This window comes from Pagrus pagrus (genome assembly GCF_965226575.1).
Source record: "Pagrus pagrus genome assembly, chromosome: 23".
Taxonomy (NCBI): domain Eukaryota; kingdom Metazoa; phylum Chordata; class Actinopteri; order Spariformes; family Sparidae; genus Pagrus; species Pagrus pagrus.
In genome coordinates this window covers 20536509-20560161 of record NC_140205.1, presented here as the reverse complement: position 1 = coordinate 20560161, position 23653 = coordinate 20536509, and the positions used below count along the sequence as shown (strand labels likewise).

The following is a 23653-nucleotide window of genomic DNA, read 5'->3' as shown; positions in this document are numbered from 1 at the left end:
TATAAAGGTTCACTTAACTCAACAACTCACAAAATGGAGCGATTTTCAAGGGAGTCTGGGGACTTCCTGTCCCTCCTCCTCTCCCTGCTGCTGTTGACTGTAGCTGATGTGATGTATAATATGTTGGTGTTCAGATTCTTGTTAATCATGATCAGATACATGTTGATACATGGCTCATGACACCATCTAGTGGACCGACAGTAGAAGTGCAGCATTCATGTGACACTAATATGAAGCAGCCAATCAATGGAGGAGCAGCTGATGTTCTGACAGGAGACATGATGTAAAGGCTGATTTCAGTTGATGTGCAGATGAATGATTTGTGTTTCCTCTCCAGATGAAAGTGTGTGTGAGTTGAGCAGCATGAATCAGTGTGAGGACAGAGAGGAGGGAGGCCCTCTCTCTAAAACCACTGGACCTGGACCTGAACCTGGACCTGAGCCCAGCTGTGTGTCCTTCAAGAGTGACCGGTCAAAAGGTCGTAACATTAATTTTAAAGGACAACAACCTCCTGCTGTAAAGAGGTGAGCTGTTAATAACATTAATATGTGACTGATTCATGCTTTAACTGTGGAGAAAGATGTTTTTTGAAACCTGATGTTTATTTTCAGCTTCGTTCTTCTTCTCTTAAATTTATATTGTCACTTTAGAAAGCGGCCCAATAGAACCAGTCTTCAACTCTTCATTTCACTTTATTGAATTAGTTTGGTCCAATATTCTCTGAGGTTTATTCCTGATGTTTTCCACTATTTTATGGACAGAAGCTTCTGTGTCTGAAGACTAGAAAGTGAATTAACATCTCTGGTGGTCTTCTTCTCTGTCCAACAGGAGACCAGCCTGTACTGGACCTGGACCTGGACCTGAACATGGACCTGAACCCAGCTGTGTGTCCTTCAAGAGTGACCGGTCAAAAGGTCGTAACATTAATTTTAAAGGACAACAACCTCCTGATATAAAGAGGTGAGCTGTTAATAACATTAATATGTGACTGATACGTGCTTTAACTGTGGAGAAAGATGTTTTTTTAAACCTGATATTTATTTTCAGCTTCGTTCTTCACTTTAGAAAGCGGCCCAATAGAACCAGTCTTCAACTCTTCATTTCACTTTATTGAATTATTTTGGTCCAATATTCTCTGAGGTTTATTCCTCATGTTTTCCACTATTTTATGGACAGAAGCTTCTGTGTCTGAAGACTAGAAAGTGAATTAACATCTCTGGTGGTCCTCTTCTCTGTCCAACAAGTCATCATGAACCATGAAATCATCATGAACCATGAAGTCATTATGAACCAAGCAGTCACAAACAGGTGACCAGTGCCTCTGCTGCTGGTTGCAGGGGGAACTCTCAACGTAACCAAAGTGAATCCAATGTAAAAAAAACACCCGGTGCTGCTGTGAATATAGTCTTAATGTGCTCAGTCATGAGGTTAACGTTATCTGGTAAAGTGAAATTATGATCAAGAGAGACATGACGGTTGTTGCAGGAGAGTAAAGGACGGAGACGTTATCATTATGTTATTCATTTACTTCCAGGCCAGCGATGCATTTCACTAAGCACGACTGTGACCCAAACTTATGGAGTCATTGTTTATTTCACAGACTAGTTATAAACTTACTGTGGAGGCAACTGTGCTCTGCTCTCAGGTCCACATCGTAGGAGACAGTGAGGTGAGTGTGACTGAGAGACTCTCCTGAGTGGGATGGAGTCGGAGCGCACTCTACTGGATAAATAGTGCAACAACATCATTTCAGAGTAAAACCAGGTCATATTCCCTGAACTTTATTAGGGAAAATAAAAGTGTTCACATCAGCGTCTAAAGGTCAACTTCTGCCCAATAGTGATTATTATCAGATCGGCTATAATCAGCTGATTAAATCAGCCGGCAGATTAATCGGTCGGGCCTCCACTTCATTAAAGTCCATTGGACTCGGAAATGATCAGATGAAAGCGATGCCTGGCAGCTGATGCTCTCCTGGTGGTGCTCTGTGGTGATGTGCTGCTCAAAATAGTTCTTTCTATAGGTAACGGCTCCGACCTCAACAAAAGCCCTCTTTGTGGCACCTTTCTTAGGTGCAGTCTTGTGCTGCCTGCACAGTCTACAGAACATCCCTTTAAAAGTACGTTGATAATTAATCAAATTAGTTAAATAGCCAGACATTCCACAGTCACATGTTGTGATTCTTTTTATCATATAACATAAATGATAATGATATAAAGAGAAGAATCAATGAAAATAATTATTTCTGATTATTTGTAAATGATGGCATAGATGATACAGACGTTAAGTTTACCATGCTGTGTGGTACACCCATGACTTGAACTGAGAGTTCAACCACTCTGGATTGAATCCAGTGCCCCTGTGTTTGGTGCTTTTGGATGTTGCCAAAGTCCTGCCGACCAGAAACAGAAGAACAGAAATGAGTTCCTTGTCCTGAGACCTGCTTTTTTACCTGCCTGTTTCTACATCTGTTTTTCCATCTCACCTGTTGCTTCAGCTGGCTCTCTCACAGCAGCATGTTGGCTGCTGTCCTCCTCCTCTCCTACATCTCTTTCTTCAATGCCTAACGTTAGCTCTATCTCTTTCTCTTCCTGACCCTGTCTTTCTGCTTGAGCAGCACTGGAGATATTAGAAACAAATTAATAACATAACTAATCAGACTGGTCAGACTGTTGAGCTCTGTTTCAGACTGATGCCTCCGGTTCAGGCTGGTCCACATCCTCAACACGTGCCTTTTTCATTCACGGAAAACACTTTTCAATACTCATCTGGATCGAAGCAGCAAACATTAAGTTTATTTGATTCACAGCAGCTACATATCGTGTGTTGACCTTGACATCCCAACTACATGTTTATTGTTTTTTAAACTGTTTTTTATTTCATTTTCATTTTTGTTCACACAAACAGACATACACGAACAGTGATAAACAAGAATACAGAGGGTCATCTCCATCATGTGTGGTTTTCCTTCTCAGTCCTTTAAATTAGTCCATTTATTTGTTGGTATCACTTTCCCTATAGGTGGTCCATTTGCTCCAGTTCTTGTCAAATATATGTCCCTTGAGTTTTAATTGGTAAGTCAACGTTTCCATTGAGTGAATGCCCTGGATGATCTCAAACCATTGCTCCTTGTTCGGTGTTTCCTCTTAGTACCAGTTCCTAGTTATAGTCTTTTTACTGGCAATGAGTAGAATTTTCACCCGATACCTGTCTTCTTAGGTACGTGACAACACAGTTATTTGGGATATCATAATCCAATATGTTATTAACAGTTGTATTTACAACATTCCAAAAAGGTCTTAATTTACAACAGCACCAAACCCCAACTGCATTTTAACGTGAACTTGCAACTAGTTAATCTAAAGAAGGACTAGCAACTGCTGTTTGTCTCCAACATTAACACACTGACAGCATTGTATTCAGAACATAGAATATTTTTTATACCACTTTTTAATGTGTGATTGTGTTCAGGTGTTCACGAGATAGTGTGTGTGTGTGTGTGTGTGTGTGTGTGTGTGTGTGTAAGGAAATGCAGCTGAACGAATACGCTGCGTTTTTCAATAGCGTTTAAAAAAAAGAAAACGAAACGCAATATGTGGCGGTCGGTCCCTCAGCCCGGGTGTTCAGTCCCTTGCTCCATTCTGCAGCCACTGGTCTCCAGTGTGCTCTCCTGCCCAGCTTCCTGAGGGCTTCCACCTTGTCCACCGATGATGTCATCAACACTTTAACTCAAAGGACCTTCAGCTTGTGTTTGTCTCTGAGTGGACAGACATAATGTGGCTGATTCTTCGTGATTCCTCCACAGAGTCGACCAGGAGAGCTCAGAGGTTCCCAGAGGTCAGTCTGCCCAGCAGCATCAAACACACCTGGACTCCATATTTATGGTCTGTACATGAACAACAACTACTTTAACTTCTGGTCTGTTCACAATAATCTCCATGCTGCACTTTACAGACCAGTGGTGAATCTGTCCAACATGGATCTGATGTTTGGATCCATAACTTTAAATTGTCTCATTCACATAATATTCTGTTCCAGCTGCTGGAGGAAAACATTGTCACTTTTGTGAAGAACGAGCTGAAGAAGGTCCAGAAGGTTCTGAGTTCAGATTACCCAGAATGCTTAGAGAGTCAGAGGGAGGATGAGGAGGTGTTGGATGGTGAGGATGAAGAGCAGAGGAGGAGCAGCAGAGAGGCATTTCTGAAGATCACACTGAACTTCCTGAGGAGAATGAAGCAGGAGGAGCTGGCTGACTGTCTGCAGAGCAGTAAGAGGATTTCTCTACAGATTTAACATGATGGATAAATGAGACATTACCTGATGTCTGATGATGATGATGATGGAAAATCTGTTTATATATGCAGTCTTTAGGAGAAGGAAATTGTCATATTTTCTTCATAAATAACTTAATGATCTTATTTTGTGTGTTTATTCAGGAAGTTATTCTGCAGTTTGTCAGCGTAAACTTAAATCTAACCTTCAGAAGAAGTTCCAGTGTGTGTTTGAGGGGATCGCTAAAGCAGGAAACCCAACCCTTCTGAATCAGATCTACACAGAGCTCTACATCACAGAGGGAGGGACTGCAGAGGTCAATGATGAACATGAGGTCAGACAGATTGAAACAGCATCCAGGAAACCACACAGACCAGAAACAACAGTCAGACAAGAAGACATCTTTAAAGCCTCACCTGGAAGAGATGAACCAATCAGAACAGTGATGACAAAGGGAGTGGCTGGCATCGGGAAAACAGTCTTAACACAGAAGTTCACTCTGGACTGGGCTGAAGACAAAGCCAACCAGGACATACAGTTCACATTTCCATTCACTTTCAGAGAGCTGAATGTGCTGAAAGAGAAAAAGTTCAGCTTGGTGGAACTTGTTCATCACTTCTTCACTGAAACCAAAGAAATCTGCAGCTTTGAAGAGTTCCAGGTTGTGTTCATCTTTGACGGTCTGGATGAGTGTCGACTTCCTCTGGACTTCCACAACACTAAAATCCTGACTGATGCCACAAAATCCACCTCAGTGTCTGTGCTGCTGACAAACCTCATCAGGGGAAACCTGCTTCCCTCTGCTCACCTCTGGATAACCACACGACCTGCAGCAGCCAATCAGATCCCTCCTGGGTGTGTTGACATGGTAACAGAGGTCAGAGGGTTCACTAACCCACAGAAGGAGGAGTACTTCAGGAAGAGATTCAGAGATGGGAGGCAGACCAGCAGAATCATCTCCCACATCAAGACATCACGAAGCCTCCACATCATGTGCCACATCCCAGTCTTCTGCTGGATCACTGCTACAGTTCTGGAGGATGTGTTGAAGACCAGAGAGGGAGGAGAGCTGCCCAAGACCCTGACTGAGATGTACATCCACTTCCTGGTGGTTCAGGCCAAACTGAAGAACATCAAGTATGATGGAGGAGCTGAGACAGATCCACACTGGACTCCAGAGAGCAGGAAGATGATTGAGTCTCTGGGAAAACTGGCTTTTGATCAGCTGCAGAAAGGAAACCTGATCTTCTATGAATCAGACCTGACGGAGTGTGGCATCGATATCAGATCAGCCTCAGTGTACTCAGGAGTGTTCACACAGATCTTTAAAGAGGAGAGAGGACTGTACCAGGACAAGGTGTTCTGCTTCGTCCATCTGAGTGTTCAGGAGTTTCTGGCTGCTCTTCATGTCCATCTGACGTTCATCAACTCTGGAGTCAACCTGGTGTCAGAAGAAGAGCAATCAACATCCTGGTGGTCGGAAGTGTTCAGAGAGAAATCAACACATTTCTACCAGAGTGCTGTGGACGAGGCCTTACAGAGTCCAAATGGACACCTGGACTTGTTACTCCGCTTCCTCCTGGGTCTTTCACTGGAGACCAATCAGACTCTCCTCCGAGGTCTGCAGACACAGACAGGGAGGAGCTCACAGACCAATCAGAAAACAGTCCAGTACATCAAGAAAAAGTTCAAAGAGACTCTGCCTGCAGAGAGAAGCATCAATCTGTTCCACTGTCTGAATGAACTGAACGATCATTCTCTAGTGGAGGAGATCCAACAGTACCTGACATCAGGAAGTCTCTCCACAGATAAACTGTCTCCTGCTCAGTGGTCAGCTCTGGTCTTCATCTTACTGTCATCAGAAGAAGATCTGGACGTGTTTGACCTAAAGAAATACTCTGCTTCAGAGGAGGCTCTTCTGAGGCTGCTGCCAGTGGTCAAAGCCTCCAACAAAGCTCTGTAAGTGTGGAGAAGTTTTTTCAGAATGCAGTTAATGTGCTGTTATTGACCCAAATAGAAATAATTTTCTGCTCATTATTCTTTATCCAGGCTGAGTGGCTGTAACCTCTCAGAGAGAAGCTGTGAAGCTCTGTCCTCAGTTCTCAGCTCCCAGTCCTCTAGTCTGAGAGAGCTGGACCTGAGTAACAACAACCTGCAGGATTCAGGAGTGAAGCTGCTTTCTGCTGAACTGAAGAGTTCACACTGTGTCCTTGAAACTCTCAGGTCAGGATTCATTATTTTAGTTCATTATTTCATGTAACTTTCCAATTGGAGCAGGTCTAGACCATACTCAGCCAGACAGGGTCCACTATTTGGAATAGAAAAAATGGTGTCACTTTTCACTAGCTTATTCTTATAGTATGAAGTTTTGCAAATATTTAGTCATGAACCAACATATTGTACAGATTAAAATGATCACCAAAAGAATTACAGTTCATCCTGATGATGAACATGAATGCATTTTCTATAAAATGTGGGTCTGTCAGTCTATTCTGCACTTTGGTTCAGATTTACTAATCTCAACAACCATTGGATGGATTGTCATGAGGTTTGGTTCAGACATTCATGCTCCCCTCAGGATGAACTGTAATTACTTTGGTGATCCCCTGACTTTTCTTCTGGTGCCATCATCCGGTCATCATTTTAATCTGTACAATATGTTGGTCCATGACCAAGTATTTGCAAAACTAATGGCGTTTCCATCAGTTTCAGTTGTACTCTGTGTTTAGTGCTGATTAGTAAATTAGTGAAAACTAAGATGATGAATATAATAAACGTTAAACCATCAGGACCCTCAGCTGATCTGTGTGTGTTGTTTTGTGTGTCTGCAGGCTGTCAGGCTGTCTGATCACAGAGGAAGGCTGTACTTCTCTGGCCTCAGCTCTGGACTCCAACCCCTCCCATCTGAGAGAGCTGGACCTGAGCTACAATCATCCAGGAGACTCAGGAGTGAAGCTTCTGTCTGCTCGACTGGAGGATCCAGGCTGGAGACTGGACACTCTCAGGTATGAAGAGTCCCGCTGCAGCCGCAGACAGTCAGTGTGAGACTCTGTATCTCGACTGTAGATGGTTCAGTGTCGGGAGGTCTGCTTCATTTACTCCACCTCCAGTTGTTCAGTTCAGTTCAGGAGAAAAGGCCAAGAGTTAGAAGTGAAGAGAGGAAGATGGGAAGAAGAGATGAAGATCAGCGACCAGGAGAGTCTTGGCACTAACACTAAAGTTACACCTCTTTTTTCAGACTAGTTTAGTGCCTGTTCAAAATGTGCCTGTTTGATTTGTTGGCCTCTGGTTTTGCTGCTTGATGAACCACTCATCCAAACTACTTCACACTCACACTGATTGCAGAGGGTTATCAAAGCATTAACATTAAATCTAATTTCCACCATGTCACCGCTGTGTTATAATATTAATAATAACAATAGACCCTGTCAGATGTCTGATCAGAAAATACTGAACCTCAAATTCAAAAGATTTCTGTGACACATGAATGAATTGAAACACTGAATGTCATAGAAACTCTTTCCCTGAACTGGAGAATCAGTGTTTTGCCAAAGTGCTTGACTTTGAACTTAAAATGGTTCTGACATGGATCTTTATCAACACTGGAGTAACTGCATTCTAGATCATCACTGACAAGTGATGAAACGCTTTACAGACTGTAACAACTGTCTATGGCATCAGTTTAAAGTGAACAGAAGATATAAAACAGTCCAATAACAACTTTAGATCACACAAGGTGGAAAATTCTCGTCACATTACCATAACAGCAGCAGTGCATTGATGAATTTAAGATGGGGTCAGTGGTGCCGTCACATAGATGAATTTAAGATGGGGACAGTGGTGCCGTCTAATAAAAGCTTTCAAATAACTACATAATGCAGGAATTTTATTGTGAAGGATTTATAGGACGTGTTAAATGCAGGAAGATGCCGTGACAACGTTGCATGAATGGACTTTTAATTTCTCTTCTGTGGCAGCAAACAACACACATGGTTTCAGTTACTAACTGAGTCTATCACACACTTTATGGCCGACTACAGTAATAACAGTGTGCACTTTACTGTGACTGCAGCAACGTGCTCGTAGCTCTGTCACATACCGGAGAGACTCACTCCTACCTACACAACACAGAGTAGTGTTTGTTGTCACTAATTATAGGGCTGCAACTAACAACTATTTTCATAACCCATTAATCAGATAAAAAGACAAAAGCTGATTTTTTTTTTTTTTTTTTTAACATTTCCAGTATTTTATTCAAACAATAAAACATTGCTCTTACATTTTCCTCTTTAGTCTTATTCAGTTCACTTTCAAACAACTCGCAGGTGTTGAAATGTCTCCATTATAAGATGCATCACGATGCAGAGACAGAGCAGAATCAGGAAGCAGCTCATGTTGATTGTTGATTGTTCGGCCTCAGCTGGACAACAAAGTTACGTTGTGACGTTGCTCCCATGTTTTGAACTGTGGGAGGGCTTCCAGCTAATGTTACTTATGTAGGAAGGATGTTGGAGGGAGGCAGAGATCATCTGAGAGTGATAAAATAAGGTATTTCTTTTAACGGACATCTCGGGACACATGTCAGATTTTATGAGCTTGCTGTGGAGAACGAACTGGACGAGACTTCTTCCTCACAACTATCACTAATCACGTCAGACATTTTCACCTGAAGCTAACGTCTGCAGCCATAAATAATAACTGTTACAGCAGCCCAGCTAATCAGCCAAGATCTGAGGAGGTGCTGTCAACTCTGCTGTCCAACTCTGAGAGAGGTGTGTGCAGCAGAGTCAGTAAATCTTTTCTTAAAGCTGCCTTGTGAAAACTATATTATTGTAGACACACATGAAAGACGCTGCAGATGGAAACATGTTTTGTTTGATTATTGAAATGATGCAGCTTTTATTTTGTAGCCTGCTGTAGTCTGATTATTGGAACGACTTTCTGAATAAAAGGGGAATTCAAATGATGAAAAGTAGCCGTGTGCAGTGATATAGATCATTGAGGATGACGAAAACAGAGATGCATCGAGAATTGTTGACAGCTGAATTGTAATCGAATCATGAGGCTGGTGAAGATTCACACCTCTAAAATGTTTGTTACATCAAGAATGCTAAAGTGACTTTGGTTAAGCCATGCTCAGGAAAGACGCATAGTCAATTGCTCTGCTCCAGTCGGTATTAAAAACTAGGGGTGTCTCGAAACTTCACTGTCCGCGACATGCCGTAAGACACTATTGCCTCAGCAACAGCAGTTGTGCGACGTGTGACATGCTGTTGCGCGGCGTGCCGTAAACAGAGATGCAGCAGCTGCAGCATGTGTAAACAGAACGTCGTGAGTGACAGCCTAGCGATTTTATCATGTCAGCTGTGTGGAATTACTTTGCGCACAAGCAGGGTTTCCCCCAGTGTATTATAAGCCTGGCGGGCCGCCAGGTCTTACTTGGCCCCCCCCCCCAAATCTCTGAGACACCAGGCAGTTGTTTTTTAGTTTTTAAAGTGCAGACAGTTGATATTATTTATCTAAATACTATTTTTATTATTTATTTATTTATGTGGTTGGTTGAACAGCATTTCAAGAGTGCAATCTGTAAGACCTGGTGTTACATAAATGTCTTATAATAACACATGATAATGATAATATTTTCAAATTTCCAGTCAACTTTTAACATTGATTTTAAAGCCTTATGGAATCACTCCTTCTAAATTCTACTGCTACATTAATGAATCTGTTACCTATAGGGCCCTGCCATCAGTCAATGGTCAGGGTCAGGCCCCTGACACAAAAAAACACACTTGGGCATCGGTGGGCCACTGGTGGGCCACCCTACCACCGGGCTTAACAAGTATTCTGTGGGAAACCCTGGATTTTATTTCTTCCTTTAGGGGAGCAGAATATTTGTTGCACAGTTTGAACATGGTGTTTTTAGATGTCCATATTAAGCAAAGTTCATCTATACAAATTATATGTATTATTTAAAGCCATCCCTATTAAAAACAACTTCCCAACTCGAAAACTTCTACAGCAAAACTTCAAGAGGCAAAAAATGAGTGGGGGGGAAACCACAGAGAGGACCTAAGAATCTGAGAGGGCGCGTAACTGAACAATTACAGCCCGACGAAAAACAAATGGAGCCGACAGATGAAGATAATGGCTACCTGCTAGCTAGCGGCGAAGTTGGTCAATCTAGAGACAAACTGCTCCAAGAAATGTCGAACATTTCTAAAAACATCCGCGACTTTAAGAACGACATACATTCAGCTATCTTTGATTTTAAAGAGGATGTTAAAAAAGACTTCAAGGATGAATTAGCAATGCCGAGACAAGAGCTAAACCAGAAGCTAACTCAAGTCGGAACCACGCTTCAAGCTCATGACCAGGCTATCACCGAGGCAGAGGAGCGCATCTCGGACAGGGAAACAAGCAGCGCTGTAACGAAAGAGGCTCTGCTGTGTCTGCTGAAAGAACAACGCAGGCTGCGGGAAAAAGTCATGGATCTGGAAAGCAGGTCCAGAAGAACTAACATTCGGGTATATGGCGTACCGGATGACTCCGAGGGTGACTTGACGATAAAGTTTGTAGAAAAGCTGCTGACCACAGAGCTCGCTCTCCCAGACGTTATGTCCCTGCAGATTCAATGGGCCCATAGAGCTTTGACACAGAAGCGAGGACCTGATGCTACACCTCGGTCTATCATGATAAACTTCCTGCAATTTGACGTCAAAGAAACTGTGTTGAAGTTGGCTTGGAAGAAGAAAATCCACTTAAACAACAAACAGATTTTCTTCGACCATTATTAAAGGAGCTCAGTCTAATACTAGAGCTACTGAGGCTTCTAACTCCGGAATAACATGGTTGACACGCCTCACCTTGGCTTTGCAATCATACCGCAATAAATGAATGTCCACGCTGTTCCTTGAGTTGCTCCACAGTGGGTTTTATTGCGGTGCATTGTCCATAAAGAAAGGAAACAAACAAACAAACAAACAAACCAGCTCATGAAGAGCGCCTCTGCGCCACAGCGGTCGAAAACCGTTTGCAATGAAGGGAGTGAAAAATGCCACCTATATGCACCTGAGCTCCCCAGGTGACAGCACAGTGACCCCACACACACACTGAGTGAATTACACCAAAACCTCAGAACACAACCAAACACATTCAGCTCCTATACACCGGCCCCTAATTGTTAATGGTAGACTGACAAAACAATTCAAATACAAGAAGACAGGAGCAAATAATGTGTTGAAACGGTTACATTAAAGTACAGTACAGACAAATCTATATTCCATGTACCAAACAAAGTTTCGTCACCGGCCTTTCAATAATGTTGGCCCTTGTCTGCAACCTCACAGAACGCACAAGCCCTTGCTTATCGGGAAAAACCTCCAGACCCTGCCAAGCGGCCATTAACCACGTGGAGCTGAAGAATCCATGATCACCACAATATCTCCAGCTTTCAAACTCCTCTTCCTTTCGTTCCACTTCTGCCTCTCTTGGAGCAACGGCAAATACTCCCGTATCCATCTCTTCCAGAAAAGGTCTGAGATATACTTTACTTACTCCAGCGCCTTCTCACATACAGATAATGAGGTTCAAATGCTCCAGGTGGCAAAGCTGGTTTACCCCTTAATAGAAGAAGATGGTTAGGCGTGAGAGGTTCCAGGTCATTAGCATCCTCTGAGAGCTTGGTGAATGGACGATCGTTCAAAATGGCCTCCACTTCACAGAACACTGTATGGAGTCCATCATCATCCAACTTCTGCTGATGCAGAACAGAACTGAGCACTCTTCTCAACAGGCGGATCATTCGCTCCCACACACCACCATGGTGTGAGCCTGCTGGTGGATTAAAGCTCCACTGAATTCCAACCTGTGCCAGCGCTCATTGAATCTTGTCCTGATTCAAAGCAGCAAGCGCCTCCTTCAGCTCTCTGTGTGCTCCAGTGAAGTTAGTGCCATTGTCTGATGTTAGACTAGTCACCTGCCCTCTTCTGCTGATAAAACGCCGCAGAGCATTGATGCATGCATCGGTGTCCAATGAAACAGCCACCTCCAGATGGACAGCCCTGCTTGCCATACAAGTAAATATAACACCATATCGCTTACAGGTTTGTAATCCAAAATCTCCTCCTCACCTTGGACGGTGTGTGAGTCCGCCCACCATGGCCGAGATTCTGGTGCACATGTCTGAGTATGAGCATGGAAATGTGCTGAGTCTTGGAGAGAATGAGTGGATGCTTGGCTTCCTCGGGCATTGCTCCTCTGCTCAGTCTTCCTCCAACTCTCAGGAATCCATCCTCCAAAACTGGGTCCAGCCGGCATATGGGACTCTGTCGACTCACTGACCCTTTCCCAGACGACAAAGCAGACATCTCTTCACCAAACCTCTGTTGCTGACAATAACGGATTATGGCACCTTCTGCTCCCAGCAAATCATCCAGCGTCAGACTGTCACTCATGAATGTTGATGTGACTCCCTTTCTTTCAGTCCTTGAGCTGCCCTGACCCTCTTTCTCCAGACAATTAGCCACAGAAGCCTCCAACTGTTTCCTCTTGCAACTCTGTGCCAACAACATGACCTTCAACCTTAGGACCCAGGCGACAGCTGTCTTGAGCCTCTTCCAGTCAGAAAAGAAGACAATGAGCTGGTCCGTAGGACTAGAGATGTCACACACACTGATGGCATTCACCATTACCTCCTTTCTGACCTCTTGGTTATCAGAGTCCACTGAGATGTCCAACACAGTTTTAGGCCAGTCCTCCTCAGGCTTCCAAAGAAATGCAGGACCTTCCAGCCACCTGTTTTTGTTCAGAAAATCAAATCAAATCAAATCAAATTTTATTTGTATAGCCCAAATTCACAAATCACAGTTTGCCTCAGAGGGCTTTACAATCTGTACAGAGACAACACCCTCTGTCCTTCGACCCTCGATTCGAGTGAGGAAAAACTTGCCCCAAAAAATACCCTTTTAACAGGGAAAAAAAAATGCGGAAGAAACCTCAGGAAGAGCCACAGAGGAGGGATCCCTCTCCCAGGACGGACAGACGTGCAATAGATGTCGCATGTACAGAGCAGATCAACGAGATCACAATGTATACAATTATAATAGATGGTTGACAGGAATGAAAGTACATAAAGAGGTATTACAGCAATAATAATGAAATGCACATGGAAATGTGACTACTAGTAATAACAGTAGTAGTGGTTAACGGTAAGGATAGTATGTAGTAATGCATTACAATAATAGTAGTGAAACGAATGTAACAGAGATATGACTAATATTAGCAACAGTAGTGGTGGGTGTCAGGCAGGGCCATGGCAGTAGGCGCATCCACGATCCATACAGGATCCATGAGAGCCTGTAGGACTAGAAAGCACAAGGACTCCGGGGAAGAAGTGAAGTCAGTGACATGCAGAGATGGGGCATGTATATAGGCATAATGTATACAGATGGAGAGGAGAGGAGGAGAGAGAAGCTCAGTGTGTCATTTGTCCCCCGGACTGGGCCTATAGCAGCATAACTAAGAGCTGGTCCACGACAGGCCTGGGCCAGCCCTAACTATAAGCTATATCAAAAAGGAAGGTCTTAAGTCTACTCTTAAAGGTAGAGAGGGTGTCCGCCTCCCGGACCAAAACAGGAAGATGGTTCCACAGAAGAGGAGCTTGATAACTGAAGGCTCTGTCTCCCATTCTGCTTTTGGAGACTTTAGGAACTACAAGTAATCCTGCGTTCTGGGAGCGTAATGCTCTAGTTGGGTAATAGGGTAGTATGAGCTCCTGGAGATATGATGGTGCCTGACCATTAACAGCTTTGTAGGTGAGGAGAAGGATTTTAAACTCTATTCTTGATTTTACAGGGAGCCAGTGCAGAGAGGCCAATACAGGAGTAATATGATCTCTTTTCTTAGTTCCTGTCAGTACACGTGCTGCAGCATTCTGGACCAGCTGGAGACTCTTTAGAGTCTTGTTAGGGCAGCCTGATAATAGAGAATTACAATAGTCCAGCCTGGAAGTAACAAATGCATGGACTAGCTTTTCTGCGTCTTTTTGGGATAGGATGGGCCTGATTTTTGCAATGTTATGTAGATGAAAAAATGCAGACCTTGAAATTTGTTTTATGTGGGAGTTGAAGAACATACAGTATCTTGATCAAAGATAACTCCCAGATTCCTGACAGTGGTGCTGGAGGCCAAGTTAATGCCATCCAAACTAGCTATATCATTAGATAATGCATCTCTAAGGTGTTTAGGACCAAGTACTATAACTTCGGTTTTATCTGAATTTAACAGCAGAAAATTGCAGGTCATCCAGGTCTTAATGTCCTTGAGACATGCATGGAGTTTAGTTAGCTGATTAGTTTCATCAGGCTTTATTGATAAGTATAACTGGGTATCATCTGCGTAACAATGAAAATGTATGGAGTGTTTCCGAATTATATTTCCTAGAGGGAGCATATATAAGGTGAATAGTATGGGTCCAAGCACGGAGCCTTGAGGAACACCATGACTAACCTTGGTATACAGGGATGACTCATCATTAACATGTACAAACTGAAATCGATCCGATAAATAGGACTTTAACCAGTTTAATGCGGGTCCTTTAATGCCAATTAAGTGTTCCAGTCTCTGTAGTAGAATGTGATGATCAATGGTATCAAATGCAGCACTAAGATCTAGCAAGACCAGGACAGAGACAAGTCCTTTGTCAGAAGCGATTAGGAGGTCATTTGTAACTTTCACCAGTGCCGTCTCTGTGCTATGATCTATGCTCTAAAACCTGATTAAAAATCCTCATATAAATTATTGTTATGAAAATCAGAAACCTTTATTCCCCTTGAAGCATCGTCAGCTGGATTATCCTTGGAACCTACATGCCTCCATTGTGAGGGTTCAGATGTTTCTCTGATGGTCGAGATTCTGTTGGCCACGAACGTGTGAAAGCGCCTGTCCTCATTATTAAGGTACTTCAAAACTGACGTGCTGTCAGTCCAAAAGACTGAATCCTCCACCTGGACGTCCAGCTCTGCCTTTAACAATGAGTCCACTCTGACTGCGAGGACAGCTGCTGTCAACTCCAGTCGGGGAATAGTCACAGCCTTCAGAGGTGTCACCCTGGCTTTGCCGAGCAGAAAGGTGACCTGGATGTTGTTTTCCTGATTTAACATACGGATGTATGTTACAGTTCCCTATCCACCTTCGCTGGCATAGGCAAAGTGATGTAATTGGGCAGGCTTGATCCCTCCAAACTCCACTGGCTTGATGCACCTTCCCACACTGAATGCAGACAGCTGGCCCAGGTCCTCCAACCACCTTTTCCAACAAGGTAAGATGTCCTTGGGCAGATCATCATCCCATCCACAGCCTCTCCTACAGAGCTCCTGTTGCATCATCTTGGCGGGCAAGGTGACTGGGGCCAAAAAACCCAGCGGATCATACACTGAGCTGGTGACTGATAGCATACCACGTCTGGTGAGAGACAGTTGTTTCATCTCCATCTTCAACCTGAAAGAGTCAGTCTCCACGCACCACAGTAGACCCAAAGCCCTTTCCACTGGCAGGTTGTCTTGGTCCAAATCTAACTCCTTCAGGTCCTTGGCCCTTTGCGCCTCTGTGAGGGCTTGTAACACAACACGACTGTTGCTTATCCATTTCTCCAAGATGAAGCTCCCCTTCTGACACAGAGCAGTTAAATCTTTTATCATTTGGATCGCTTCTTCTTTGGTGGCTAAGCTCTTTAAACAGTCGTCAACATAGAAATTCTGCTTAACAGACTGAACTACCTCATCCAAAAACTCAGGCTGGTTGTCGTCCGCAGTTTTCCTCAGTGCATAACTTGCACAGCTAGGAGATGACACGGCGCCGAACAGGTGTACAGTCATCCGATACTCCCTGAGGTCCTGAGTGATGTCACCATCTGGCCACCAAAGAAAGCGAAGAAATTCTGTCCTCCTCAGCAACTTTCACTTGGTGGAACATGGCTTGAATGTCGCCCATGAATGCCACCACTTCATTCCTGAAACGAAGAAGAACTCCAAGCAATGAGCTGGTGAGGTTGGGAGCTGGCAACAATTCACTGTTCAAGGATGCTCCTTGAAATGTGGCTCCACAGTCGAACACTGCACGGAGAGATCCTTTCCTTGGATGGTAGACACCATGGTGAGGGATGTACCACATCTTACCCCTTTCACCATGCAGCTGTTGCTGAGGCTTGCTCTGCATAGTTCTTACTGATGAGTGTGTTCATGTACCCAGCATACTCCTAATGCAAGTGTTTGTTGTTCAGGAATTTTCTCCTCAAACCCTGGATCCTTTGCTTAGCCATTGCAAAGTTATTAGGCAGACAGACCTCTTTGTTCTTATATGGAAGTTTCAAACAATACCTTCCCTCCTGAAGTACTGCTGAGCACTCCATGATTTCCAGAAACCTATGGTCTTCTCTGGACATTTCCTTCTCCTTTATGGTCTTCTCATTAAACTTATGACTGTACTGCTTGACCAGCATTTCTTCGAGCTTACACACAGAAATCCTGTGCACCATCGCCAAGGGCAGCTCCACCTCTGAAGCACCACTGTTTCCATTCAGTGGTCCCTTAACAACCCATCCAAGCACTGTCTTTATAGCATATGGGCCATTCCCGCTACTGTTAATGACCTCCCAGGGTTCTAATATCTTGGGAGCGTTTGTTCCAATTAACAGGTCGACATTTGCTTTTATGTTTGGGATGTTCACCTTGGACAAATATGGCCACTTTGCCAGTTCTTCAGATGTTACCATGTTATTAACATTGACCGGCATTTTTGTCTGTGTGAGAACCTCTGGGAGAATATGAAAGTCATCGCTGTCCAGATTAAATACCTCCAAGCCAGTTAATGAGTATGCTGGAACCACTGTTTTCTGCCCAATCGTGCTTAACAGGAAGTTGTTTTTTCTCCCTGTGATGTTCAGCTTCCGCATTAGATGTTCTGAGCAGAATGTGGCCAAACTTCCTGGGTCCAAAAAGGCATAGGTTTTTATTATGTGATTTCCCTTTGCACTTTTGACCTTCACAGGCAGGATGGATAACACACACCAGTCCTTACCGGCCCCTGTATGTCCACATGTTTTAAGCGAAGTTGGCTGGTGAGATGTTTCAAACTGTTCCGGGGCTGGTTGCCTTTTAATATGAAGCACAGTGGGATGGGTTTGACTACATATTTTACATGTCAAGCGGCTTTCACACTCACGGCTCATGTGTCCCACACATAAACATGCAAAACAAACCCCCTTTCCCCTCAGTATCTGAATCTTTTCCTTGTGCTTCTTTCCCTTGAACTGTTTGCAGTCCTCCAGAGTGACCACGAGCACAGCAAAGGCATTCAGCTTTTTCTGGACCTGATGTAGGCTATTTAATTTTTTCAGGCACTCCCATAGATGTTATGGTGGTGGTCACAACATTTCCTTTCATTTTGTTTCTAGGTTGTGCTTTAAACCCAGTGACAGTCTTTATCCCATCAACACCAGATGACTCCTGTATCTCACCAAACAAAGGGTCAGAAAGAATCCTGACACGACTGTGGCTTGTAGGTCTCTCCAGGTCTCCATCTAACCATTAGACAACCAGGTGTTTGGCAAAGCTGAAAATTGGACTCATCGGAGAGGATGAACTTACTACAGTCCTCTATGGTCCAATCCTTATGGTCTTCTGCAAACCTCAGCCTGGCTCTTCTTTGCTTCTCGTTGATGAAGGGCTTATTTCTAGCTTTACAGGACTTGAGCCCTGCCCCTAGGAGCATGTTTCGAACTGTCCTCCTGAGTGACATTAGAATGAGTTGACGGTCATCCCGGTCAGTGGAGAGTCGTTTTTTGCCCTCTGTCAGTCCTGTAGCTTTGTTGTCCCCAATGTCTGCTGCTTGACCTTGTTCTTATGAACCGCTGTTCTTTTCAACTCTTTTGGCATGGTCAATAGTTATTTTTTGATCCCAATTACTTTTGAGGTACTACTAGCACTGTTTTTGCCATCCAGCTGGTCCTATTGCAAGAGGATAGTGATGACCACAGCAGTGGTTTTTATACTTTTCCTCATTAAATAAGATTTGGGTACAGGTGATCACCTAATCAGTACCTCATTAAGTAGAATGAGGTGTGCTTGTGTTGGAATTCAACAGACACTGGAATGGAATGGCTGTCATACATGTAGAGATGCTGATTTCAGAAAAATTTGCAGTGGACTCTTACTTTTTTCCAGAGCTGTATATACGTGATGGAGAGGATCGCATTTAAACTAAGACACCAAGTTGATATCTTTTGAAGAAAACTGGTCAAAATGGCTCACTTATGTGTCAAGTATAAGACCGGATTTTGTATAATTGGTCTACCATTAGTAAGGTCATACCCTCTTTAAAAAGGGTTTTCCCCTTTCCCAAGTGCAGAATCCTTAAGTTTTTCGGTTTAGGATGTAGTATACGAAGACGCATGCTGTACAAACAACGCACTCCTTCATCCTCCACCATTGATAGTGGCCTCGTGTGTTAGCAGCATACTGGGGATACCATCAGTCAGAACAGCTGCTGGCTGTGGTGTCATGGGGCGTCTTTCCTCAGAACGTAGTCACCCATGTTGAGTTTTCTTTGTGAAGTGAGAGACACAATATTATATAATATCAGTATGCATAGTAGCACAATTCACATGAACCTCAGTGAACTCAGTACATGCCTTGTTGTTTGAGTTAATATTTGCTGATGTAAAGGGCAAATACAAATCAGGCCTGTACAATAAAACACAACAACAACAACAGAGCAGCACTTCCTCACAAAATGTGAAAAGTATCAACATATTAGAGAAACACATGTTAAACATGTAATAGATTACAAAGGGTTTGTTGAGCCAGTAGATGAAGAAACAACAGTCCTACTAGGGGAGAACCCAAAGAGCTGTGATCCAGCAGCAGTCTATGTTCTGCTGCCACAAACTGAGGGACAGTGAGTGACAGTCAGCTGAGAGTTGTTCCTGTTATATGTGATGACACTTATTATTTAGTGTTGTGCTGTTATTGTCAGCGTTGGTTATAGTTCTATCTATGGTGTGTTTTGATCTACTGTACTAGTCTTTACACTAGAATGTTCTTCTTCTTTATCTTCTCAATGTTCGTGCGCTTGCTTTGGCAACATGTTTGTGTTACATCGTGCCAATAAAGACATTTTTGAATTTAGAAAATGAAATAAAAAAATAAATGGACATTGTGAATGCAGCCTGAGCCATGCACTGAGAATATAAAGGAAATGTAATATATATTTGAACGGAACAGATATGCTCAAGTTTCTGTTGTGAAGAAATAAGACGTCAGACGATCTCTTACTATGACATGAAATATTCTAAAAACTCCTCTTATGTACTCCAGTGTCTCTGACCGTACTTCAGCTAATTACCCAACAGGGGGTGACACTGATCCATCACAAACCTGAGAGCACAGATGGAAGGTGTTTCTGTCTTAAAGGTTGCTTTTTAAATTGAAACCTGTAATGTAGCCGGGCCCTAATCTTGTGTTTGCAGGAACAACAGGTTTACAAATGGATGAAGTTTATCAGCTCCAAAAGTTCATCCTGTCCAAACTTGTGTCAGTCAGACTGTCCAACAAACAAATACTGCTGCTCATTAAAGATACTGAACAATAAGTGACTAAAGGGACAGACAGGTGCTCAGTGTGGTGCTACCTGCCATGTGAGAGCAGCTCTGCACATCTTGTAGCTGTTTTCTTTGAACACTTTAATATAACGTGCTGCCACATTTTTGATGACATGGCTCGTACACTTTTCTCTTCTGTAACGTTTGTAGTTCCTGTTGCCTCCGTGGCCTCTGCTATATTGCAAATGCATTATGGAGCCGATTCAGAAAGGAGACGGTGCAACTCCGAGTAGCTTCCTGATTCATCACCTGGGCTACGCGAGGCGCGCCATTGGCTAGAACTGCTGCACTGAATGTGTTTTCCTGATGTATCTTCCGCTCTACTGTCTTTGACTATGAAGTGAAACAGCTCGCTCCGTGCCACAGCGCCTGCATCCTAACGTAAACCAACTAATCCACGATGAAACTGGTTGGCAGCTGTTTTTATGATGGATTTAATGGGTTAGTTGTCACAGCCCTAAAACATTCTAATATTGAATTCAAAGTCAACACTGCACTTCTTTGAGTCCTCAGAGACAAACCTGCCAAGTATAAAGTAGATTGGATGAACGGTTCTGGAGACATTTGAACCACAGACAGACAGAAAGAGACAGATTCCTGGCTTCATAGTCAGATGGTCCTCTGTCACATCTGGATACATCATGTTTACCACAGCAGATTTCAAACTAAGAGGCATTTTCTGTCATTTTTTCTGCTTTTAATAGCATCAAACATGACATGAAGTTCTCCTCACAGTAACTATTACTGCTGTAATGTACATCAGATATCAATCCAGCACCAAACTATAGTAACATGAACATGTCAACACATGAGATGATGCTGTTTCTATCACAAGCAGGTTCAGTGACACTTGTGAGCTTCTGGAGGGAAACAGTCTGGGAGTCTCTGTCACTGGTCGGTAACCAACGTCCAACGTTTTCTGATGGATTTATTACGTATAAATTGTATTTGTTTATTTGCTCAGTAAAACAAAGCAGCAGAAACACAGCAAGAACAAAAAGCAGACTGTGCAGGTGAGATTCAGAAAAGCCCTGGAAGCTTCAAACAGGAATCTGACCTCAAACGTTCTGACATCCAAATACAAAAGTCCTATAATATACAAACATAAGCACAAGTTGACATTGGATCAGACAGCAAGCGTAAGGTAGCCCACAGGAAACAGCACCAACATCCAATAAAATAAATATGAAGTCATAAATCCAAAAAGAGTGTGTGTTTGTGTGTGTTCTCACATGTTGTCGTCCTCTTTCACACACACCAACATCCTGTGGCTCACTCTGTGTGTGAGGAGAGTGGCAGAGGTGAAGAGGTTCAGGAGAACAGGGAGAAGCAGGCCTGATGGACATATTGTGTTTCTGTGTATGAGTCATGTCATGTCCATGTCTGCATGCTGAAAGAGGATGTGCTGCTCTGACCCCCCTCCTCCTTTCAGGGTGGAGCCTGCTGGAGTCCGATGGATGACACCAGGTCTGAGGAAGTGTGAGTGTGTTTTTATTTTGATTCATGAAAACAAAGCAGCTTCACACTGTGACATCACTCAGTCACATCTGTGATGTCATCATCACACTGATGATACATTAATAACTGCAGCTGTGTTGTGTCTTTTTCTCTCCATCAGATTCCTGTGAGCTCACAGTCGACACAAACACAGTCAGCAGAGACATCAAACTGTCTGACAACAACAGGAAGATGACACATGTGAGAGAGGATCAGTCATATCCTGATCATCCAGAGAGGTTTGAGTCCTTCTCGTGTCCTCGGCTGCTGTGTAGAACTGGTCTGACTGGTCGCTGTTACTGGGAGGTCGAGGGGAGAGGAGAGGTTTGTATATCAGTGAGTTACAGAAGAATCAGAAGGAGAGGAGACAGAGAAGACTGTGTGTTTGGACGGAATGATCAGTCCTGGAGTCTGTGGTGTTTTGGTGGTCGTTCCTCTGTCTGGCACAATGACATAGAAACAGACATCTCCTCCTCCTCCTCCTCCTCCTCCTCCTCCTCCTCCTCTGGTAGAGTAGCAGTGTATGTGGACTGTCCTGCTGGCACTCTGTCCTTCTACAGAGTCTCCTCTGACTCACTGATCCACCTCCACACCTTCAACACCACATTCACTGAACCTCTTTATCCTGGATTTGGGTTCTTCAGGTCCAGGCCTGGTTCCTCAGTGTGTCTGTGTGGTGTTTAGTCTGCAGACATTGCAGTTTGTATTTTAAACTTCTTCCACATCCATTAAATTGTGGAAATTCTGTTGACTTGTACTTTCTGTCCCGTGTTGTTTTGAATTCTGGCTCTTGTTCCAATAAAATCCAGAAATATTAGTGAAATGTAAGAAACAGAAAACATTGACTCATCTGTAGCTTTAATTGTAAAGAATCATTGTGAACAAAGTTGTAAATGGACAGTAAAATATGATCAAATGTACTCGACACTCCACCTGAAACACTCTGACTTGTTTCATGTGTTCCTAATGATGAAACACAAAGTTTGATCATGTTGGTTAACACATGTAATTATGTCCGTAGTGACGTCATAAACTGTCAACATCTGTTCATTTCTGTGTGATTATTATATGAGAAGAAAACACATTTTAATGACAATCATTGTGTTTCTCTGTGTTTTGTGGCTGTTGAGGTCCGGCTGTATTTTGAGGATGTTTGTTGGATTTGAATCTGTAAATATGAATCATCACTGACGTCCATTTGTTTGAGACGGTTAATTGCATTATTAGTTGAAGCACACTGGTGCTGAGTTCTGTATGTGTAATAATAATAATAATAAACTTTATTGTGATTAAAACATGTCAGAGTTGAGGCCAATAACAGCAGACATGTATAAATAGTACAATAAATAAAGAGCAATATGGAGGATAATAAAACAGACGAGACATGTTGAAATAAAACAGCGTGGTGGCAGCATTAATAAAAGACTTCCTGCTGATTTAAAAGATGTCAGTGATTGTGCCGCCTCAGAACACCACTGAACATTTCCCTCATTTGATTCCAGGACGACAAACAGTGAAATATGTGTAGTGAAATGTAACAGACTGAGATATATACAGACTGAACAGTGTGATGTGAGCTCACTGGATACACAACAGCTGTGGTTTCTTTTCACCAGCAGAGGGCGTCAACATCCTCCATTCCAACAGAATAATGCTGAATAAAGAGCCAGAGAAAACTCAGAAAGTACTGAGAAATACTTCAAGCTGAGGCTTCACACAAATACATGATTTTTACTGTAATACACTTTATTTATACAGCAGCTTTAAACACACAGTTTAGTGCTCTGACAATCAAGCAATCAGCCATCTTGTAGTCCCTTTTGATCAGCCATTTTGTTTGTAGTCTTCCTTTGTCCATGCCATGTGGCGTGGTACTTTGAACCCAGCCACCATTTTGTTTTTGTCCTTCCACACACACACACATACATGCGTTGGGCGATGAAAAGACTGTATAAACCATGTTGACTGTCTGTCATCATGGGAAATGTCAGATCTCTCCCTAATAAGATGGAAGAACTAACGGCGCTGACCCGGCTGCAGAGAGAGTATCGTGCTACATGGAGAAGTGGCTGAACAGACTTTCTCCAGACTCACTGTGACCCTGGAAGGCTTCCAGATCATCAGGGAGGTCAGAGGAAAGTAGGGGGAATAAAAAATCTGCCATAGAAAAAGTCAGTGAAGGTTTGGTCTGAGGAGGCCAGTGAAAGGCTGAGAGGCTGTTTTGAT

At 43.2% G+C, this 23653-nt stretch overlaps 1 protein-coding gene across 1 annotated transcript; it reads left to right on the top strand.

Annotated features, from left to right (window-relative positions):
* Positions 1-363: 363 nt before the first annotated feature.
* LOC311252806 (NLR family CARD domain-containing protein 3-like) lies at positions 364-22111 on the top strand (the record flags this gene model as incomplete). Its single annotated transcript, XM_084346343.1, has 9 exons — positions 364-434; positions 829-960; positions 3806-3884; positions 4039-4267; positions 4437-6231; positions 6322-6495; positions 7104-7277; positions 21363-21409; positions 21549-22111. The coding sequence occupies 9 exons, from the start codon at positions 364-366 to the stop codon at positions 22109-22111; spliced, it is 3264 nt and encodes a 1087-aa protein (XP_084202469.1).
* Between the last annotated feature and the right edge of the window lie 1542 nt (positions 22112-23653).